Source organism: Plectropomus leopardus, chromosome 18, assembly GCF_026936395.1.
Source record: "Plectropomus leopardus strain MGB_pleo_1.0 chromosome 18, ASM2693639v1, whole genome shotgun sequence".
In the NCBI taxonomy this organism is placed as follows: Eukaryota; Metazoa; Chordata; class Actinopteri; order Perciformes; family Serranidae; genus Plectropomus; species Plectropomus leopardus.
Window position 1 is genome coordinate 30,733,804 of NC_142193.1, and position 23,697 is coordinate 30,757,500.

Below are 23,697 nucleotides of genomic sequence, written 5' to 3' on the forward strand. Positions count from 1 at the left end.
AAAAATTATGGTGGAAAAAAAAATTATTTTAATTTAAATTTAGACATTTACAACAAATACAAAATAATTAAGAAAATTACAGAAAAATTTTATTAAAATATATAATATATAAAAAAATAAATCAGTTCCCCAAACTGACTGTGTTTACAGTTTCACACACACACACACACACACACACACACACACACACACACATGAGGCTGCCTAATAAATGTTATTTCCATACAGAATAACTTCACGTTCAAACACACGCTCGTTTGTGGCGTTATTAAATAAATCAAACTTAAAAATAGAAACAGACCAGGTCAAATAAATATTTCAGCATAAATAGAAAAAATAAATAAAAAATTAATAAATATGCAGCAGATAAAGATATGACCTCACAAATGTTTATAAATATCGACATAAATAATCAAAAAATACAGAAACAAACACGAGCGTCTGTTTCCTCCTCTAACAGTCAACATGTTGAACCGCCATGTTTCTCGATTAGTTTCGTCCAACTTTTCTGCTCAAAGTGTCTGAGATTATTTATCGATTATCGGGATTATTGTCTGATAATCAATCAATAGACGCTGTAACAGGCGAACTGTTTGTGACGCTGACGGAGAAAATGAAAGAAGAGACGCAGCGATCAGAGAAAAACAGGCTCAGACCTGCAGAGACGCAGCAGCTCCTCATTCCTGAGGGCTTCCACACATTCCTCACACACACACACACACACACACACACACACACACACACACACACACACACACACACACACTCCTCCTTCACAATAAAACCTCGGCCTCAAACGCTCCTCTCACAGTAAAAAACCATAAAAGAATCTGCAGGTTCTCTGACTGCAGGACGACGTCTCAGAAGACACTTTCACACTTCCTGTTCAAGGCGGAAATATCACGCCATTTTTCCGCCTCGCCGTTCTGCGTATGATGCACGATGGCGGAGAGCGGGCACAAAGCGGTCTCACCTTTAAGTCTGGACAGGAAGTAATAGCAGCATCAAGACTAGGTCTGAGACAAACGCAACGGCAGAATGACACGACCGTGGACGGGACGCTGTGACGGCGTGATGTTTGACGGCGTGTTCTGCGTGCGACTCGCTGCAAGAGATTTAAAAGCAGCTGTTAGCAGTTAGCAGCTAACTCAAAGAAGAAGCAGAGCGGCTGTAAACTTTGGATTATTTGAAAACGATATTTTCTGGCTGATAAATGGGGTCACTCTGGGTCATTTTCACAAAAGAATTTGGGGGATTCTTTAAGAAAAGATTCTGGAGTGTGTTTTTTCTTAAACACTTTTTGGTGACTTAAAGTAAAAAAAAATGCAATTTCTTGTCTTTAACAAATTTTGGTAATTTTTCAAGAAGAGATTTGGTGATTTTGATTTGAATGTTTTCTTTAAAAATAAAAAAAAAGGAAGGCATGTCTTTTTAAAAGCTGCCCAAAAATTTAAAGAAAAAAAATGTTTGAAGAAATAAGAACACCAAAAATTTCAAAAGAATTTTTTTTTTTAAAAATTCCAAAAAAATTGCCACAAAATGTAGAATAAAAATCACCAAAAACTGTCAAAGAACATGAAAAAAAAACGAAAAACGTCAAACGTGTGATGTCTGTTGTTTACAAAAAATTGCTGACACATATGTCAACACGTCACACTAGAGGCCCACGCTGTTGTGTTAAACCTCTTTAGTTTCTGTGGTGCCGGCATACTGTCTAAAATCACAATCTGCAGACACATGACGCCGCTTTCTGATTGGTTCTGTAATAAAGGGGGTCAAAGGTCGTCTCTGCGGGAGGACGTGTCACTCGGGGGGAAATTTCTGGGAGCTAAATGCGTGCGAAAACACAGGACAGGAAGTCCTGTTTCAAAATAAAACGTCTTCCTCTGAGGGTCAGCTGATTTGAGCAACATCACGCCAAAGAGTGATGATGTCAGCTGACAAAAACAACACAAATATCAAATATCAAAAATAGGAGGACTCAGGTGGTCCGCTCAGCTGCTGATTCCTGATTCGTCCTGTGTGTCCCCAAACGCAGTGTGGGCGGGGCTTAGAGTGCTCCCGCTGGGCGGGGCCTGTAGGTGGCGACAGCCCTGAGGCTGCGGATCAGGTCGTGACAGAAGGAGCGGAGCTGCGTCAGCGTCAGGTGGGTCGCCACCTGCACCTCGTAGTTACCGTGGAGACGGGAGGCCAGGTCCGGACTCTGACCCGCCTCGCTGCCGCTGCCGAGCTGAGCCGCCTCCTTCATCTGAAACACAGAGACAGTCGGTCAGTTGGGAGCGCTCGGCCGAAGAGCGATGATGTCACACAGGTGTGAGCGTTACCTTGGTGATGTGAGTCAGCAGGTCTCGGAGGTCGGCCCGCAGGTCGCTCAGCCCGCTCAGACGCTCCGATAAAACTCCCAGCAGCCCCTGGTGCAGCCGCACGCCGGCCGCCATGTGACTCACACAGTCGTCCTGCAGGAGGAAATATGTATTTATACACTGAATAATACACTGATTCATGTATTTATACACACTGATCAATACGCTGATTCATGTATTTATACACAGAAATATTTATTCATTCAGGCTTTTATTTTCTGATGTTTCTGAACCTGGCGAGCCCTCAGGCTGCGGACTGACCAGTGTGAAGCGTTCGGATGGCGGTTTGAGGATGGGTGCGGCGGGGATGCCCAGTGATGTCACCATCATCTGCAGGTTGGTGGTCTGTGCGGCGCCGTCGAGGGTCAGACCCTGCAGAGGTCAGAGCAGCGACAATATTAACACACGAAGAAGAACAACAGTCAATAGGAGCAGAGCTGAAGCGGCCAATCAGACGGCTCGGTTACCTCGGTGGTGACGGTCGCGGCGTGCACGGTGGGGACGTCTTTAAGGATCTTCTCCACCAGCGTCTTCGCTCGCTCCGCCGCTGCTGTGAGCGCTGCTGATGGGTTGGACGGCGAGCTGACGGGAGCTGATTGGATCAAATTCACCAACAGGTAACAGAGCAGCAGGACGGCAACTGGAGAGGGACAAACATCATCATTTATTATTATTATTATTATAATAATGAACCATACGCTTCGTGCACGGAGGGTAAATCCTGTCAGTAAATCACTTTAGGAATCCTGAATTAATGATTCATAAAGTTACATTAAAAAAATAAACATTAAACATAAATTAATGCAGATGTGATGTTCACTGACACAGTTCGATTAAATGTTGTGCACAAAATAAATTATCTATCAGTGATGCCTAATTTATGGGCAACAATCCTACAAACACCTGTAAATCCAAGAATCACCCTAAAATCCTAAATACAATCTGAAATCTGAGAAACTTCCTAAAATAAAAACAACGTCCTAAAGTCTTAGAAATATTCTGAAAACTAGAAATGTCCTAAAATCCTGAAACGTCCTGAAATCTGAGACACGTTCTAGCCGTTCATCCCACAAATGTCCTGAAATCCTAGGACCGGGTATGTGGCCCCTGGCCCCCAAACACAGCGGCTCAGCGTCCCCGCTCTGTGAGTCTGTCTCTCGTGTTTCTAAAGCTGCAGTTTGGGCACCAACAGTCCTCCATACAGACTGAGGCCGGCACTGGTCAGCCTCCATACCGCGGAGCCTCAGGTGAGCGTGCGCTGACGTAGCGGAGGTGTGCCGCTCTCCTCAGGTGACATAATCCACATCTGGACACTAACTGGTTAAAGCTCTCTGGACCGAAGCTCGTGCACAGTTCTGCTGAGTGGAGGAGAAGGCGCGCGGGCTCACCTGTGGCGGGCTTCATGTCTGTCAGGGCGGCTGTCCGGGTCTCAGTCTCGGTGTCTGTCCGCCGGTGTGTGTCCATTGGTGGCGGTTTGGACTTTTTATCTGCACGCGCCGCGGCGGGATTTTCCATTGACGGCCACCAGCGGCGGAGTCATCCCGATAAAACCCGAAGTGACGAAGCCGCTTGTGCAAACTCGTTGTGTCACAACCAAAAGTGAGATCCGCGCTGCGGGCGCGCACACGCGGATGCGCGGAGGGTCTCACCTCCACAGGTGAAAGACGTGACGTCAAACCTTTACTCAGACTACTTTCACAAACTTTTATTCACCACAGAAACTCACAGAAACATTATTTCACATTACTTATTTATTCATTGTTAATGATAATCTTACCAATAATTATATCATCATTTTAATAATCATAATGCCAATAACACATTTGTATAATTGTTATCATCATTATTATAGTTCTAATTATTATTATCGTTATTATTATTATCATTGTTAGTTATTATTATCACTAATAATATCATCTTAATAAGAAGAATTATAATATATATTTTTAAAATTATTGTAATCATTGTTATTACTCTCATAATCAATAATAATTATTATTATTACATTTATTTTTCATCATCATTGTTACTATAGTTTTATTTTTATTTTTTATTTTATTATTATCCTACTTTTCTTACAGTGTTTAGTATTCAGATCCTTTGCAGTAACAATTCTGCAATAACTACACTGAAGATGTCATTGGAGCTTTTACAAAGTTTCTTTGTAAAAGCTGATAAGTGCAGTAAAAGTATAACATGAACTTCTGAGATGTTGTGAAGTAAAAGTATAAATATGTCAGTAAATAAAACTTGTTTGGGTGTTTTCAAGCTGAAGCAGCGTCACCTGCAGATGCTCGCCAAAATTGAATTAAAATATATATATAAATATTATAATACAATTAAATAAAAAAATAAAAGTTAATTTCATCAGAAAGGTTTATTATTTAAAATTATTTTTATTATTTAATAAAAGATTCTACTTTTTAAAATGTTATTTTATCTTTTTTATTCTGTTTTTTGTTTTTGAGATTAGTATTTATATATGTATTATTTTGTGGAGCAGAAAGTGTGATCAATCTTTGTGTCGACTCAAGGTGTGTGTGTGTGTGTGTGTGTGTATGTGTGTGTGATTGTTATTCAGGTTCACTTCCTGTATGATGTCATGTGTGTCCTCTTTAAGAAATCCTGGAAAAATCTGAGTCAGCAGAAAAAAGCTAAATATTACTTCCTCTTCCTTTTACTGCACATTAACAGTACTCACCAACTGTAGTGAAAGTACAGTAACTGTAGTAAAAAGCCGTAAAAGTACAATAACTTAGCAGTCCAGTAAAACTATAGTAAAAGTACAATATAAAACAGATGTGAGTACTTGACTTGAATATTTGTGTGTGATGTAACTTTTTACTTCAGTCTGAGTTTTTCTGAGTTTTTTTTAGTTTTTACACAGAAAACATCAACAAATACTAAGTACATCAAGTACTTCAAATCCTCTCCACATTCAAAAGTATTATCAGCACAGTGTACTTACATGTACTTTTACTGTGTGGCAGGTACTTCACAATCAGTGAAATATCAAAGTGCAACAAAAGAGATATTTTACTGTCTATTATTTACTGTTGTTATTATCATTATTATTATTATTATTATTATTATTATTATTATTATTATTATCATCAACAATAATGATAATAATAATAACAACAACAACAACAATAATAATAATAATAATAATAATAATAATAATAATAATAATAATAATAACAATAAATAAATAATAATACTGTGAGATGCACTGCCAAATATTATATACTCAATGCTCACTTACTGTCTTTTGGTGGAGCTTTTCCTCCCTCAGTCTCTGCTTTTCATCCTGAAAACACAAACAAACAAACAAACACACACACACATAAACGCAGAATCGAATCTTAAGATTAAAATAAATTCTGAATGTAACGGTGAGCCGACCAGGTGAGGTTTGTTTGTTTCAGATTTAACCCTTCGAACTCTGATTTGACTTCTTATAAAATATGAGAAAAAAAGACAACAGGCAACGTGGTTGAAAAGTTTTTAAAAAATAATCTAAAAAAAGCTTTTTTCCACAAATTGCAAGTAAATGGTGTATTTAGAAAATCATTTTTAAAAAGGGAAAAATGTCTGGATAAAAAATAAAGATGTAAAAACTATATTTCTAATGATCATAATTATATATTTAAATATTTTAAGCACTTTCCTCATCTCCTTTTTCTTTTTTCTTTAAAATGTATTTTCAGGTAACTTTCTTGATTTTATTCAACTAATTTCTTGCTAATTTTTGGCTAATTTATTATATTTGTATTGTTTTTTTTTTTAATTATTTATGTATTTTCATGTGATTTTATTTGGCTTTTTTACATTCAAACCAACTTTTTTCCTCGAAGGAAAAACTTTTACTGTGAAAGTCTGTGTTTTTCCACTGAGTCTGTTATTTCCTCATGTTTCTGCCGTGGATTTGAACGCCGCCTCGGGCTGCGTGTTCATCCTCTGCTGACTCAGAGGTTTTTCGGATGTGATGAAATGTCGGTCTCAAGCTGATCCAGAGTGATGTCATCAAACTGCTGCGACGTCAGCGGCTCGAAAACTGCAGACCGAATTAAATTTTCTGTTTTGATAATTTTATTTCAGGCTTTTCGTCTTTGGATCAGTTTCACAGTTTAAGCTCCTGAAATGAAGCTGCAGCTGTTTTAGTTTAGTTTCAGTTTGAGGTCAACGTCCCTTTAACCCTTTAAAACCTGGAGACACGTCACTTGACTTTACAAGTATTTAACCCTTTGAACGCCGAGCAAACTGGTGCCGAGCAACTTCATAAAAATGTTCCACAAATTAAGATAAATTAGTGGATTTAAATGATAATATTATATTAAATTATTTTTAAAAAGAAAGCTAGAAAAAAAGTATTATAATTTAATATTTAAAATTATATTACAAAATATTCTTTATATTATTTTTTATATATTTTCTGGTCATTTCATTGTTGTTCTTTTTGAACTTTCTTAACTGATAGTTTTTAACTTTTTTTTGTAATTTTTAGTTGATTTTCTTGTACTTCTTAATAATTTCTTGCTAATTTTTGGGTCATTTCTTCTCAAGTTGTCCGTTGATTTGAAGGAAAAAGATGATAGTTTGTAGGATTAGAACTGAATATTTGATTATAATTTAGGGACTGTTAGTTATTTATGAGGGGGGCGGTGTAATAGGGGAGACTGAGGTTTTTAATTTGGCTTTCAGGGGAGGCACAGACGACTTTAAACGAATGGATTTTGTAATTTTAGGTAATTTTAAAGAAAACATAATTAGCGTTTAGTTTCTTCCGTAGTTTTTTCCTTTCAGTTTTTAATGAAAAAAAAAATCAATGAATCAGCAAATATTTTTTTTCCAAGTTATGGTGAGTGTAAATGAAAAAAGTCCACAATGTTTTTTAAAAAGTCTTAATAAGAAAAACTTTTTTTGGCATTTTTCCTTCAGTTTTGTTGTTGCTGCTGTTTTTGAAAAGAACAACTTTTGGGTTTTTTTAAACAAACTACAAAATTACAACCTTTATTACCTTTATTATTCCCCGACTTCTCCAAAACTTTCAGGGTATATTTAGTTTTCCAAAACTTTTACAGGCCTGAAAACTGCTATCAGCAAATTCAATGACTTTTCCAGGTTTTTCAGGACCAAATGAAGCCTGATGCTCTGAGAGCAGGCGACATCCTCCTTTAAGTCACAATAATATAATAACGATTTCTTTCTTAAGACTTATAACTTATTTAATTTTTTAAATGTCACATCGGTCATGTTGACACACTGTTGCCGTGGCAACAAAGAACATTTAGTTCCTGCTGGAGAGAATCAGAGGTTTGAAAACGAATCGTGTGACAGTTTGTGACTACGTTACCCAGAAGCCCACAGAAGCAAACGTGTGTAAACAAACCCAGAGTGAATTTTATTTATCAGGACAGAAACAATAAACAGTTCAGAGGTTACAGCCGAGGAGCAGGAGGAGAGGGGGGTTGTGGGTAATGACTCATATACTAACATCAGCGTGCAGACACACACACGCGCGCACACTCACACACTCACACACACAAGGAACTACTTCCTGTCTGCACAGGAAGTCAGCAGAGAGAATCATGGGAAGCTGTCGTCGTCATCTTCGGCCATTTCTTTGGCGAACTCCAGATCCTGCTGCTCACGCTCCCGACGCTCCTGAACGCACCACAGAACACACACACACACACACACACACACACACACACACACACACACACACACACACACACACACACACACACACACAAAGACTTTTTTAGGCTTTTTTAAAAACACAGAGAATGAATTTTAACTTTAAGGTCAAACTGACAGAATTTTTAGCCCAGAAATAATTATTCACCAAATAGTTTAATTAAATAGGAACGTGTTAATAATAATCACATTCAGACGTGAGTTATGAATCTTTGTGAGGCGTCTTTTTTATTTAACCCTTTGAAACCTGAGCAAACTGGTTGGACTTCTTTCAAACACATGAGAGGGCAACAAAAAAAACCCAAAATGTAGCAGGAAATTTGTTTAAAAAAGGCACAAAAAAATTACATGAAAATTAATAAAAACAAAACAAACAAAAAAAATCAAGACTTTGAAAAGGTGCTTAAAAATTATACTATATATTATTAAAGTTAAGTTTAAATATTTAATTTTCACAATAATATAGTTTTTTCCTACATTTTTTCTCTTTTTTCCCGACATTTCATATAAATAAAAAATGAAATAATATTTTTTTGCTATTTGTGGAACATTTTTTATAAATTTGTTCCCCACATTTTTGAAAGAAATTGCATCATATGCTCACAGTTCAAAGGTTTCAAAAAACATTAAGACCATTTTCAAAAACTCAAGACTCTGTTCTCAAACGTCAGACTTTTTCAGGCCTTAATTTAAGGACATTGAATTCCAGACTTTGAGACTTTAAGGACCTGCGAGGAGTGACGGTTTAAAGCTGCGCTCTCTCTGATGGACAGCAGGGGGCGCCTGCAGTCCGACTCTCCCGCTCGTCTCCATGGAGATTAGTGTTACTACACTTATAGGATTTCGGGGTAATTCTGGGTAATTCTGGGTAATTCTGGGTGCTTTTGGAGTCTTAGATGAGACTGACATCACAGGATGAATTATTATTGTAAACGTGTGTATTTTTTAACGTCTGGGTGTCGTCCTGATTCACACACGTCTGACTTTAAATCACGTCTGTATTAATATTTCCATCGAATTTTGAATAAAGTGCAGGAACTAAAACGAAAAGTTAAATTAAATTAAAACCTCGTTCTTACACGAAAAATTAGTTTTAAAGGAGGAACATTTTAAAAATGCACAAATATAAAATATTCAAACTTAGATCATTCTGCTTTAGAGTGAAAATAATAATAATGACTTATTACTACATTTTACAGGCTTTACAGGAGTGTGTGTGTGTGTGTGTGTGTGTGTGTGTGTGTGTTACCTCTGCTGACTCCAGGTCTTTGTTGTAAGCTTTGGGAGGAAACCTCATGGCCTGAAGAGACGCAGACACACAATTATTCACACTGAACCGTTACAGTTATTAACGCTTTCATCCAGTCAGTTACAGGTTAATCATTAACGGTTATAACTAATCAATAACAGTTTGAATTCATCATTAATAGTAATAATTAGCAGAAAGAAGACAGAATGTAAATGTGTTAAGAAAATACAAATTAAAAAAATTAAAATCACATTTTAAACAGGTGCGTGTCTCACACTGAGGGACATGTTGTGGATGTCTCAGGTGTGTGGACAGGTGCGTGTCTCACATTGAGGGACATGTTGTGGGTGTCTCAGGTGTGTGGACAGGTGCGTGTCTCACCTTGACGGACATGTTGTGGATGTCCAGGCAGAAGGAGATTCTCTGGTGGAAAGCCAGCTGAGGCTCTCTGGTCCCGTAGATGTCCATCGTCTCTTTTGATTGGACGAAGCCTTTCTCGTGGTTGATGCTCGCCTCGATCACTCCGTCACGGATCGCCTGAAGGACACACACACACACACACACACACACACACACACACACACACACACACACACACAGTAAAGAAATATTTATTACTTTCAACAATAAAACACTCAGAACAGGATGAGACAAATATTTAAATATAACTCTGGGACAACTTAAAATAGCTGGATTTAGTTTATTTCTGCTTTGTGATGAAAATGATGTGTGTTTCCTCGTTACCTTGGCGACGATGAACTCTGCGTCCTCTGGACTGTCGAGCTGCAGCTTCTGAGCGATGTCGGCCAGAGAGATACGAGAGTACGACAGGCTGATCATACGCACACCTGAACACACACACACACACACACACACACACACACACACACACACACACACACACATTCTCAGTGATTTATATCCAGCAGGTGAACATGTGATGTCACAGGGGATCTGTCCTGTGATTGGCTCACCGGTCTTGATGACGTTGTGTCTCAGGCGGATGATGAGCGTGTACGTCCCGTCAGTCTGAAACTTCTCCCCAAACTGCTCCAACACCTGGTTAAACTTCGCCAGGTTACCTGTTCTCACCGCTGGACACACACACACACACACACACACACACACACACACACACACACACACACACACACACACACACACACACTTTTTTTACCTGTACATTTCCAGGACTTTTCCAGGAGACAAACTCTAAAGATCAAACATTTGCTAAAACAACCACTGATACTCGTCTATTTTTTCTATTACTATACAATTACTTTTTAAATAAACATCATTTATAAAAATAATTAATCCATAATCAATAACCGCGGTGTGTTTCGGTGACTCGGTGAACGCGTACTGACCCTGAGTGAGCAGGAAGTACGGCATCAGCGACCTCTTCAGTGACGGCTGTCTGAACTGCAGTCTGTCAGGAATCTCTCCCAGCAGCAGCTCCACCACGATCAGCAGCTTATGGACCTGATCGCAGATCAATACACCTGTGAGCACCCCGACCAGGTCTCCCCCAGCCAGGTGTCAGCGTGTGTGTGTGTCAGTGTGCGTGTGTGTCAGTGTGTGACTGACCGTCTGTTTGAATCCCACAGCAGTGTGTTGAGGAGCTTTCCTCAGAGCGTTGGTCAGAGTCCTGCGAGCCTCAGAGTACTCCAACTGGATCGCCTTAATACGACCTGCAGGTCACATGACACACAGGTAAGAACACAGGTAAACACACAGGTAACCACACAGGTAAACACACAGGAGTTCTCAAAGATAAACAGACCGAACCAGCCCCTACAGACTGAGCCAGCCCCTACAGACTGACCCACAGCTCTGCAGGTGACACTCAGGACTCGGGTTTAGACGTTATCTCCCTCGTAAATGTCACCTGTTATTGTTTTACTTTGATATGAATCAAATCTTCTGTTTGTAATTCTCCGTATGTAGAATGACTCACCTGTATTTGTTTTTTGTTTTCTGCTGTTTTTAGCTGTGACCCGCCCACTGCTGTTATTATCCATAGTTCTATAAACACAAGTACAGGTAGAGGTCTCACCTGTGTAGTACAGGTAGAGGTCTCACCTGTGTAGTACAGGTAGCGGTCTCACCTGTGTAGTACAGGTAGCGGTCTCACCTGTGTGATACAGGTAGCGGTCTCACCTGTGTAGTACAGGTAGAGGTCTCACCTGTGTGGTACAGGTAGCGGTCTCACCTGTGTGGTACAGGTAGCGGTCTCACCTGTGTGGTACAGGTAGCGGTCTCACCTGTGTAGTACAGGTAGCGGTCTCACCTGTGTAGTACAGGTAGCGGTCTCACCTGTTCAGTACAGGTAGCGGTCTCACCTGTGTGGTACAGGTAGAGGTCTCACCTGTGTAGTACAGGTAGCGGGCCCACTCGTTGTTGTTGGCGAGCTCGGGGAACACGGACTTGGACACGAGCTTCTCGGCCTGGTCGTACAGGTTGAAGTGCAGGTAGTTCCTCAGCAGCAGGTTCAGGAGAACGGCCTGACCGTCGGCGTCGTGACGCAGCGTTGCCGTACGCAGACGAGTGTGGAGGAAACTGAAGGGTTAAACAGACACAGTTTGTTTACAGCAGAGAAAGAAAACAATCAACAACAACAATAACAACAAAACGTTCAGACTGATGAAAGAAACACAAAGAAAAGAGCAAGAACTGAAACTTTCAGGTATTTTATTTGAATAATAACACCCGCGGTTAACGTGTGTGTGTGTGTGTGTGTGTGTGTGTGTGTGTGTGTGTGTGTGTGTACCTGCGCATGGAGTCGAACTGGTTGAGGAACTCGTACACTCTGGCGTGGTAATAGTAACACTTGGCAGCGACCAGATCGAGCGCTCGGCGGTTCTTGGAGCCGATCTTCTGCAGCAGGTCGTCGGACACTTTCTGAGCCTGAAACACACGACACGCCGTCATCATCATCGCCATCTTCATCACCATCATCACCATCATCACCATCATCACCACCATCATCAACATCATCACCATCATCACCATCATCATCATCACCATCATCACCACCATCATCACCATCATCACCACCATCATCAACATCATCACCATCACCACCATCATCACCATCATCACCACCATCATCACCATCATCACCACCATCACCACCATCATCAACATCATCACCACCATCATCACCACCATCATCACCATCATCATCACCATCATCACCACCATCATCACCATCATCACCACCATCATCACCACCATCACCACCATCATCACCATCATCACCATCAACCACCATCATCACCATCACCATCACCACCACCATCATCACCATCATCATCAACATCATCACCATCATCGCCACCATCATCACCATCACCATCACCACCACCATCATCACCATCATCACCACCATCATCACCATCATCACCACCATCATCACCACCATCATCATCACCATCACCATCATCACCACCATCATCACCATCATCACCATCATCATCACCATCACCATCACCACCATCATCACCATCATCACCATCATCACCATCATCACCACCATCATCACCATCATCACCACCATCATCACCATCACCATCACCACCACCATCATCACCATCATCATCGCCATCATCGCCATCATCACCACCATCATCACCATCATCACCATCATCATCATCACCACCATCATCACCATCACCATCATCATCACCACCCAAAACAAACTGAGCGACCTCCTTCACGGGTCAGATATTCCTGATGTGTTGAGTTAAGTGCAATTTTTCCCCTAATTATATTAAAAATATAAACTTTATGCATCTGTACCAAAACCAGCTGAATCAAACATAAAAAATATACTGACATTGTTTTAGGGTTCATGTACATTTTCAAAATAATTCCAAATAAGTTTTTTCTTAAAATGCCTCCCTGATCTGGCATATTTTCTTTTTGAGCCAGTTTTATTTTCTTTTAAAAAATGGTAATTTTTAAAGTAAAGATTTTAGCTTTTTTCCCCCATTTAATATTTTGAATGATTTTTTAACAAAAAAAGTAGTTTTTTTTCTTTTTCATTTAATTACGTTTCTGTGAAATTTAAAGGAGAAAATTGCGATTTTTTCTGTAAACATTTTTCGCTCTTTTTCTTTTTTTTGTTGAGAATTTCTGTTTTTTTCTTTGATTTCAAAGAAAACATGCTCTCCAAACCTGCAGGCCCATGTAGAAGGCATCATTTTAATTTTTTGTTTTACAGTTACCAAAATGACACAATTTATCAGCCAGAAACTGTAAAAACAGAAATTACTGTTGGATTTTCAAATTTCTAACAGTCCTTGAACACATCATAAGTTATTATCTGAGTTTGTGAAACAAAATTTCAAAACTTTTCCAGGTTTTTCACGACCGTCTGAAACCTCTCCGCTCAAAACACTCCTTTAAACAGACAGACGGAGGGACAGAGGGACAGACGGAGGGACAGACAGAGAAAGAGAGGGACAGACAGAGAAACAGAGGGACAGACGGAGGGACAGACGGAGAAAGAGAGGGACAGACAGAGAAACAGAGGGACAGACAGAGAAACAGAGGGACAGACAGAGAAACAGAGGGACAGACAGAGAAACAGAGGGACAGACAGAGAAACAGAGGGACAGACAGAAACAGAGAGGGACAGACAGAGGGACGGGTGGACAGACGGAGGGACAGGTGGACAGACTGAGGGACAGACAGAGAAACAGAGGGACAGACGGATGGACAGACGGAGAAAGAGAGGGACAGACAGGGAAACAGAGGGACAGACAGAGAGACAGGCAGACAGACTGAGGAACAGGTGGACAGACAGAAACAGAGAGGGACCGACAGAGGGACAGGTGGACAGACAGAGGGACAGGTGGACAGACAGAGGGACAGGTGGACAGACAGAGGGACAGGTGGACAGACAGAGGGACAGGTGGACAGACCTCGGTGTATCTCTTGTTGTTGGTCAGGTGAACCACCAGCAGCAGCTGCAGGTAAGCCTCCACCTCCGGCAGCAGAGGAGCCGACGCCGATTTCCCGGTCCTCGGACGAAACTGGACGTCTCCCTCCGCCATCTCCATCGGCTGATGGACAGACAGAGAGAGAGGGACAGCAGGAATTAATACTGATCGCATTTCCTGTGTTCAGCTGTTTGTGCAGCGTCTCTGTGAGGACATCACAGAGACGCGGACAAACACTAATGTCCTCAGAGAGGGACTCTGCAGCGGCTGGATGTCTGTGTCTCTGAGCGTGTCTCCGTCCCGCAGAGTGGACCTTTAGTTGTTTCGAAGGAGAATAATTTGGTGTGTAAACTCTTAAGACATGAAGACAAAAACCTGCCGCAGCGTCTCTCTGTGGGACGTTTCTGTCTCTGTGGGACGTTTCTGTCCCTGCTGTGTCAATCGTTTTGTCTCAGTTCTATGAAATCAAAATGTGGTTCAGATAATCGTCAAAGAGACAAAAACTAGAATCTGAATCTTCACTTTGATTTTTTAGCGGCTGAATTATTGATAAAGTCTCTGCTGACTGACGCTCTGTGGACAAACTGAGGACGCCGTCTGGACAGTCACTCCTAAACGGGACAGAGACCGGCAGGCTGACGTTGACCGACGAGCCGGCGGCTCCTCCTCAGCTCCTCCTCACCTCCTCCAGGAAGCTCAGCAGGAAGTCTCTGGTGGCGGCGTTGTTGGTGAAGAAGCCGTGGACGGCTTTGTGCAGCACGTTGGTGTTGAGGCGACGGCTGGTGGACGGCAACGCCCGCAGAGCGCGCAGCACGAACCGAGGCTCCTTCCCCGACACCGCCTTCTCTATCTGCTTCACGTGCTCCTTAATGTCTGAGGAGGAGGAGAGGAGCAGAGAAGAGGAGAGAGGAGCAGAGAAGAGGAGAGAGGAGCAGAGAAGAGCAGAGGAGAGGAGCAGAGAAGAGGAGAGAGGAGCAGAGGAGAGGAGAGGGGAGGAGAGGAGCAAAGAGGAGGAGAAGGGAGGAGAGGAGCAGAGAGGAGGAGAGAGGAGCAGAGAAGAGGAGAGAGGAGGGCCAGAGAGGAGAAGAGAGGAGGAGCAGAGAGGAGAAGGGGAGCAGAGAGAAGGGCAGAGGAGTGGTATGAGTTTGTGTGATATTAAAGCAGCATGAAGAGGTTAACTTTTTAAGACATCAGTTTTCTTCTTGAGCCTTTTAGCAGCACTGACTTAATTTAAACGTGAATAAACAAGTTAATTTCTTTCAAAAACATTAAAAAAAGAGGCATGGGCAACTTGGCAATAAGTTTCCAATAAACTGAAAGAAATTAGCAAAAGGTGACAAAAAGATGACCTGAAAATGTGCGTTATTACAGAGAGAATTATTAGAAAATAATTTCAACAAATTAAATAAATAAACAAGGGAAATGTCCAAATAACTCCAATTATTATTACTATATTGCAAACGATGTGACTTTTATATTTTAATTTTAACTTTGTTAAATCATTTTCTTATTTGTTTTTATTTTCTTATTTTAGGGTTACGGGCAGATAACAGATGAATTTCTTGTCATTGAGACTTTATACCAGACAGAAAAACAAAGCAACGAAATGCGTCTGTTTCAAAACGCTAAAAAGAGTTTAACAAAAACCATTATTCATCTGTGTGTTTACATATTTAAAAAGCTGCTGAAACAGAAATAAATACAGATTAATGACAGATTTGTCTCTGCAGAGATATGAAGCGCAGCTCTGAGGGCGATTTTCTGTTTTTTGCTCTTTTTTTGCTCATTTTTGTCTCTGGTCCCGTTAAGTGGCTCCGTGTTTTGTTTGTTTGTTTGTTTGTTTGTTTGTTTGTTTGTTTGTTGACAGACATCAGTCGGTGTGTGCTCGGCCTTTAAAGGGTTAACGTAGCTCACATTTCTGCTCCGTCATTGAGAAAAACTCGGCGGGTTATTTCTGTAAAATCATCTTTATAGAAACGCTGAGAGCCGTTTTCCCGCCGGCGCTTACACTCGTTATTTTGCATTGAATTGTTTGTGTTTGTTGTTGTTTATTGAAAGTTTTAATAAAAACGTTTAAACAACAACAACAACAACAGTTAGCTCGGTGGTTAGCCGCTGAGCTAACAGGCTAACGGCCGCTGACTCATCCCCGGCGGACCGGACCGGGGACCGGCTGCTGTCCCGGCGGCTCCCGCGGCGGTGCGCGGTGTGTTTTCCGCGGTGTCGGTGCGGTTACCGTCCAGGGTGAGGCTGTCCAGCTCTCGGGCGGGTTTGGCCGCGTTGGCCGCCTCCTCCTCCGGCATCTCCACGTCCTGCGGCTCCGGGCCCGACGGCTCCTTCGGCTTCTCCGCCTTCGAGTCCCGGTCCCGGCCTCTGTCCCCCCGCCGCTTGGCCGCGGTCTCCTTCATGGTCTCAGAGACGGACAGAGAGAAAAATACTGATAAAAATGTTTTAATTTAAAGTTTTTTGTTTGGTTTTAGAGAGTTAAATCAGCGCGAGGCGGAATGACTAGACACTTTGCAGCTGCCGCAAAGCACTGTGGGACAGCGCAGACACGACCACTCGATCCCAGCGCAGCAGGAGCGATTAATCAATCACAGAGCGATCGATCGCTTCAGTCCTGGAAACATCACGTGCTCTCTGCCTGCAGGCCTCAAAGCATCCAAAACAAGAATAACAAACTGCATTACATATCCTGTAAGCCCCAAAACAAAAGAGGATCATTTCAAAACTATGAACAACAGCAGTAGTATTTTATTCAGTAATCAAACATTAAACAATAAACACAAACAGTATCGTCAGTGTAAACAAAAACAACAGTTTGGATATGATGTGGTGACTGAAGAGTTTATATGTGACCAGCCTACATACTCATCAATTTCATCTACCCTTCAAACCAAAACAAAAACAAAAACGCACTCACACTTGTAACCTTCAAACTCTTCTGTTGAAACTGAATTACACGTTTTTAAACTTGCATTATTCCAGACTTTGACCCTAAAATCAGAGATACACCTCCTTTTACTTCCTCTTTAGTGTTTTACACAGTAAACTTACAAATGTGTCTCAGATCATATTTGCTCTCCTGCATCGAAAATAACTTTTGCACAGAGTCTGGGAATAACATCGATATTTATCCATTAAATGAAATGTTGAGGAAGAGATTTAATATCGAGCGTAACAACTGCAGCTTTTGTGAAACTGAAATCAAAGCAGCCGGCCATCTGTTTTTACACTGTTTGTACTTTTTGATCTACAGGACTGTTATCGACCGAAATCTCCCCACAGGACCCGCTGACGAGAGATAACACTGTATTTGGTGTAAACATAAAGGACAGCAAAAGTGACTTCATAATGAACAATCATTCATTAAATTACACATTCATGTATGTGCAGGAATCTTGTGGATGATCACCTTAAAATAAACAAAAGGAAAACATGCAAAGTTTCTCAGAGTAAACTACGAACTGAAAATATATGATGACTCTGGTGGACTGTTGTAGACGTCCTACCTTTTATATTTCGTTTATTTACTTTAAATCTCATGTTATTCCTCTTTTTTGTTTTATTTTAATTTATTTATCTTTTATTTTTATTTATTTATTTTTTTTAATTTGAATTCTATGATTTATTGTATTTCGGTGCCTTATTAAAAAGTTGTTCACTTTGTGTTTCTTTGCCAGAACATTTGTAAATGAAATCTTTTCAATTAAAAAATAATAAATAAAAAAAAAGCAAAAAAGGAAATAACACTAAAAGTACAAAAGAAATGAACGGAAAAAAAAAATCGTATACAGACACTTAGGGTGGAAGTGATGTTTTCTTTAATTAATCTTTACTTAATTAGTCAAAAATATTACATGAAAACCATTTTTCCTATTTTGATTTTGTCTGTTCTGTTTGCGTAGAACGTAACGTGGGCGTTAATGTCAGCGTAGCAACATGAAGTATAAAGATTCATTTTAAAAGTGACGTTATCTTATTTCGCCCAGCGACACTAGTTCATTAAAAAACATAAAACATTTTGAACCACTGATCAATAATTGAACAATTTCTCTCTCTCACACACACACACACACACACACACACACAAAATACTCATTCATAATTTCCCTTTGAAGAATATACGACATTTTACTGCAGTCAGCTTCATTTAATATGACAACAATGCCGACACACAGGAAGAACAAATGACCCGAAATAACAACATACACAAGTTCAATTAAATATTTCAGTCATATTCTCTGTAATATTTGAGGAAAAAAATAATATTTCAAGAAAAAAAGTCGGGTAAAGTTACATTTGAGAGTAGATAATTGTAATATTTTAGAAAAAATATTTCAAAAAAGTAATTGTAATATTTCAGGGGAAAAGGGAGACTACTAAGGTTAAAACATTTAAGAGAAAAAGTTTTATATTCAAAGACGGGAAGAGTCTAGTGATGTTTAGGGAGAAAAGGCGTATTTTTTTTTTAAAAAAGAGTCTCGAAAATTCACATAATGGGGAAAAAGTTGTAATATTTCGGTGTCCTCGCCTGCACGTCCTTCAGGAGACGCTCGGTGTCCTCGTCGTCACGTCTCCTCACTTCTTGCATCCTGCTCCTTCGGAGGAACATGTGACCCGCGGTACGTCCGGCTGGCGTCCCTGCACGGCCTTGATGTAGTCCAGGTGTCGGCGGGCGAGCCGGCGGTTCTGTCGGACGTAGCGGAGCAGGTAGTAGACGAGGCCGGAGAACCAGAGGAACATGGTGAGCAGCATCAGAACATCAGTGGTTCTCCTCACAGACGCACACAGATCCCAGTCCTCCAGCAGCAGCTGCGCCGCCAGTCCCACCGCTCCTGAGGACGCACAGGTCAAAGGTCACCACCAAAGGTATAAAAGCAACCCGGAGACCTCAAAATAAGGGAAGACTATCCACAACATGCAGTATATATATACATATATATATATATGTATATGTATGTATGTATATATATATTATATATATATATGTATAAGTATGTATGTGTATATATATATATATTATATATATACATATACATACATATATATATATATATACATATATATGTGTATATATATAGTTGCCAGCAGCCCACCAACATTCCCAGTAAGTGAGCAGGTGAAATTTAAAGGAAGGTGAGCAAATCACTAAATGTGCTCGTGGTCAAGGGCACACCGGGGGGGCCCCAAAAGGTCACGACCTGAGGGACTCAGACACTCGATCTGCTGCTGCCTCGACTTTTTTCTTGTATTTTTATTATTTGTATTTTGTTGTTTGTTTTTCTGATTTTGTGTTTTATGTTTTTTATGTTTGTGTTTTGTTGTTTGTTGTTTATTGTTTATTGTTTATTGTTTCTTGTTTGTTGTTTGTGTTTGTGTTTGTGTTTGTGTTTTGTGTTTTGTGTTTTGTTGTTTATTGTTTGTTGTTTGTTGTTTGTGTTTGTGTTTTGGGTGCAGCGTGGACGTACCGCGGTTCGGCAGGTTTGAGGTTTGACAGATGACTTCGGAGACAGAAGACGGATCCAGGTCCAGCTGAGGCAGCGACAGCTGATCGGAGACACAAAGACAGAAAGACTCCACAGGGCTCAACAGCACGTTAAATGTTAAAGAGCAAACATTTGAAAACTTTAAAAAAATTTTGCCTTTAACAATTTTTGGTGATTTGTAAAGAAAACAGGCCTTAATGAATCAGCCAGAAACTGTAAACACAGAAATTATCATTCAAATTTGTGAAACAAAATTTCGTGATTTTTCCAAATATTTCATGGTATATGTAGTTTTCCAAAAATAATCCAGGTCTGGAAACTGCCATTTACAAATTCAATGACTTTTCCAGGTTTTCCATGACTAAATAAGGAGGAAAGGAGTCGGTCTTCTTGGTGGTCCCGTCACCTGTCCAGGTGAGCTCACCTGCATCCTGCAGTCACAGTGCCACGGGTTGTGCGTGAGGTTGGTGTGAGCGCTCAGCCCGCCGAGCGCCGCCGGCTCCAACGAGGACAGCCGATTGGACGACAGGTCCAGGAGGCGGAGCGAGGACGCCAAACCGCGGAAACAACCAGCTTCCAGTGAGGAGAGCTGACAGGAAACAGGAAGTGACAGAAACATGAGCTCGAACAAAAACACTTAAAGCACTTTAGGACCCGATTTTATTCAACGTGTTCGTGTTTACATGTGATCTGATGATGATGTAAAATCAGAGAAACTCAACACACTTTGTCTGTCTGTCACTTTGAGCGCTGAGTTTTTCTCGGACCCTAAAATGAATGTGTGTTTCGTTTTAGCTCGTTTTGCGTGACGTCATGTAACGTGACTTGTGACAGAAACAGAAGCTTAATTTCAGTTTCAGTTTGGAAATAATGTTTTCAGTGTGAGCTCTGAAAGACAAGCTCTGATCAATAATAACACCAGGAGACTTTTAGGATGTGACTGTTCAAGTTTCGATCTTCGAGCAGAACACGACTTTTGATTTGTCTGCAGGTAAGACGAGTTCACGCTGGATCAAACGCAGGAGGAGGTCGGCCCGTCGACGGTTTTTTAAAAATATTTTGTCAAAGACGTCTGAACCGCTCTGCACGCACTCTGCAGGTCTGCTGCTGCCAGCACGCTACACTCTGGAGGAGAGGAGAAGGGGAGGTGAAGAGGAGGTGAAGAGGAGGTGATGGGGAGGTGAAGAGGAGGTGAAGAGGAGGTGCAGTGTGTGCTGGTTACCTGGTTGTGCGACAGGTCCAGCTCCTGGAGGAGCAGCAGAGCGGAGAAGGAGTCAGCGGGCAGCGAGCTGAGCAGGTTTCTGTCCAGGAAGAGACGGACGGAGGCGTTGGGGAGGCCGACAGGTACCTGAGGACACAAACACCTGATCAGCTGAAAGAACTACACTTTGTCCTCACTGCAGCAAACATACAGGGAGGGGATTAGCCTAGCTTAGCATAAAAACTGGCAGTGAAGGGAAACTCAACAACTCCGGGATCATTGAAATTTCTCAATTTCCGACTCGGAATTACGACTTTGGGAGCCGTTAACGTGCTCATAACTCCAATACAGTTAATATGTTATTTACAAGGAGCACATGAAGGCAGCAGTGATCACATTGAGAGGCGTCTCATTTTAAAGAAACGTAATGTATTTGTGGTTTGTAGAAACGTAAAATACCAACATGTTTCTATGTTTTTAAATATTGAGCTAAAAATCAGTTTCACTGTGATGACTTGATGTCCTCACATGGAGGACAGTCCCCACAACACCATGGAAACCAGACACAAACACACACACAGACCTGTGTCAGGCTCAGTCCACTGCAGTGGACCGTCAGTCCTCCGTCCGCTGTCTCAGAGCGTTGGCAGATGTTGTCGGCGGAGACTTTGTTGCCGTGGCGCCAGAGAGACACAGTGAATGGTGATGATGTCATCACCAGGTTGGACCACGGAGGGATCAGAAGAAGAAGAAATAGGAGGACCATCTGCTGTGCTGACTGCACCACAGAAGAAGAACTCACAGTGCGGTACATCCTGTGAATTTCCTCCACGCGTCAGCGTGTCAGGGTCCGCCACCGGCCGCCATCTTTGATCTGTCATGAGAAAACGTTTTGTAGTTTGAGACGACCCGCTGACAAGTGAACATCCTGCTGTCAGCAGGAAAAATGCTAATATTATATAATTATAATAATTATGATTCTTTATTAATTTTTGGGGCATTTCTTATTAAGAAACTCATTGTCATTTCCCATGTTTTTTCAAAGAAATGACGCCTCGTCGCTCAGGTTTCAAAGGGTTAATAAAGAATTAAAGTTCCTGCCGTTGATTTGGAATTGCTGATTTATGAATGTGTGTTCATGTAAAACTAAAGTACGTGAAAAGAGACAAAGTGGTGAAATAAGAGGAGAGACGGAGGATCAGAGGGAGGAAGATGAAGGAGATGAAGAGGAGGGTCAGAGGACAGATTAATGCAAAGTTAAAAATAATCTGAGCCGCACATGAAGAGCAGATTAATCCTCAGATTAAAGCAAGAAAATGCACTCACACACACAGACGCAGAAAAAGAAAAGATGACGCAGAGGTTGATGAGGTGACTAAAAATAAATGAATTATTTAAAGCAAACCAAATAAGGAAGATTTTATTGTTAACATTTTGCAGCTACTGTCGCTTATATTCACATATTAACATAATTACAGATCTGTTAAATGTTAAATATGAAGGAGAGAGTTGAAGAAAATGAATAAAAATATTTATTATTTCTGAACTAAGTTTAAATGTATTTATCTTTAGTGCACTTTAGAGTTGTATTTGTATTTTTTATTACAGATTAAATGACAGAACTGATCTGCTGCAACATTAATATGCTGCTGAAGTACTTTAATTTAATACTGTAGAACATTCTGAATGCAGTACTTTGACTCGTAATACTTCATGGAGATGAAAGTCAACACAAAGCATAAATATGAAACATCGAATTATAAAATGATGATTAATAATATTCAGATAAATAATATACTTCAGTTATGAGTAGAGGGGAAAATACCAGAAAAAAACCCATCAGATATTTTTATATTGATCACTGATAAACCATTATTGATCATTCATGTAAAAAACAAACATGGTAAAACAAACAGATGAACATTTATTGATACATCATTATCATTATAATTACTATTATTATTAAAGTGGCTTATTCTGGCTGTGTGGTTGGTCATCACTTTCTGATATTGATGGTTTGATTGATTGATTGATTGACTGATAAAAAAAAGCATCAGTTCTAAATCTTTTCTGTTTGTTTAAAGTCAGCAGACAAACAGCGTCACTGATCGATCGATCAGTTCAAAACTGCGAATCGATCAAACACAAACACCAGAACATCAGCAGGTGAAAGAGGAGCTGGTACTCACGCGTCGACGCTCTTCAGCAGGAGGAGGAGGAGGAGAAGAAGAAGAGGAGGAACAGAGAAGAAGAAGAAGAAGAAGAAGAAGAAGAGGAGGAGGAGGAGGAGAAGAAGAAGAAGAAGAAGAAGAAGAAGAAGAAGAAGAGGAGGAGGAGGAGGAGGAGGAGGAGGAGGCGTCAGTCCGACTGAAGGATTAAGATGTGAAGATTTGATCTGATCTGATCTGAAAGATTAAATCTTTAAAGTCGAATATTAATAAAAACCTGAAAGTGAATCTATTGATGATTACATTGAATACAGATAAAATACGATGAAATAAATTTTTAAAAAATAATTTGATTCAATGTTTTAAGAAGAAGAAAACAAAAATGATGAAAGAAAAAAAGAGTTTCATTGAGAGACAGACAGCAGCGCCTCCTGCTGGACAAAACACAACATTCACATACGACACGTTTGTTTTGACATCAGACAAATATTCAGACAATATTTAATAAGTGCTGAAATGAAATGACATGACACATTATAGAAGTGATATTGTATCATTAATAAATCAACTACTGAAAA

General features: G+C 40.6%; 3 protein-coding genes across 4 annotated transcripts; all 3 read right to left on the reverse strand.

Moving 5' to 3' along the window:
• Window positions 1-5: 5 nt before the first annotated feature.
• LOC121939226 (uncharacterized) lies at window positions 6-4,079 on the reverse strand. Its single transcript, XM_042482304.2, has 5 exons — window positions 3,752-4,079; window positions 2,831-3,003; window positions 2,625-2,735; window positions 2,325-2,456; window positions 6-2,248 (listed from the first exon to the last, which is right to left on the reverse strand). The coding sequence occupies exons 1-5, from the start codon at window positions 3,876-3,878 to the stop codon at window positions 2,051-2,053; spliced, it is 741 nt and encodes a 246-aa protein (XP_042338238.2). The 5' UTR covers window positions 3,879-4,079; the 3' UTR covers window positions 6-2,050.
• A 3,667-nt stretch (window positions 4,080-7,746) lies between these two features.
• On the reverse strand, window positions 7,747-16,825 carry psmd3 (proteasome 26S subunit, non-ATPase 3). The gene is made up of 12 exons (XM_088069296.1): window positions 16,498-16,825; window positions 14,944-15,134; window positions 14,244-14,384; window positions 12,086-12,222; window positions 11,684-11,874; window positions 10,903-11,006; window positions 10,683-10,797; window positions 10,290-10,409; window positions 10,060-10,163; window positions 9,697-9,852; window positions 9,316-9,366; window positions 7,747-8,030 (listed from the first exon to the last, which is right to left on the reverse strand). The coding sequence occupies exons 1-12, from the start codon at window positions 16,667-16,669 to the stop codon at window positions 7,953-7,955; spliced, it is 1,560 nt and encodes a 519-aa protein (XP_087925422.1). The 5' UTR covers window positions 16,670-16,825; the 3' UTR covers window positions 7,747-7,952.
• A 168-nt stretch (window positions 16,826-16,993) lies between these two features.
• Window positions 16,994-23,219, reverse strand: LOC148186536 (leucine-rich repeat-containing protein 3-like). Of its 2 annotated transcripts, XM_088069297.1 has the most exons (6): window positions 23,141-23,219; window positions 21,535-21,825; window positions 20,973-21,098; window positions 20,175-20,339; window positions 19,733-19,811; window positions 16,994-19,099 (listed from the first exon to the last, which is right to left on the reverse strand). In XM_088069297.1, the coding sequence occupies exons 2-6, from the start codon at window positions 21,763-21,765 to the stop codon at window positions 18,843-18,845; spliced, it is 858 nt and encodes a 285-aa protein (XP_087925423.1). In that variant the 5' UTR covers window positions 21,766-21,825; window positions 23,141-23,219; the 3' UTR covers window positions 16,994-18,842. The 2 variants fall into 2 exon arrangements, with proteins under 2 accessions (XP_087925423.1, XP_087925424.1); XM_088069298.1 differs by lacking the exon at window positions 23,141-23,219 and having other exon boundaries at window positions 21,535-23,093.
• Window positions 23,220-23,697: the final 478 nt, after the last annotated feature.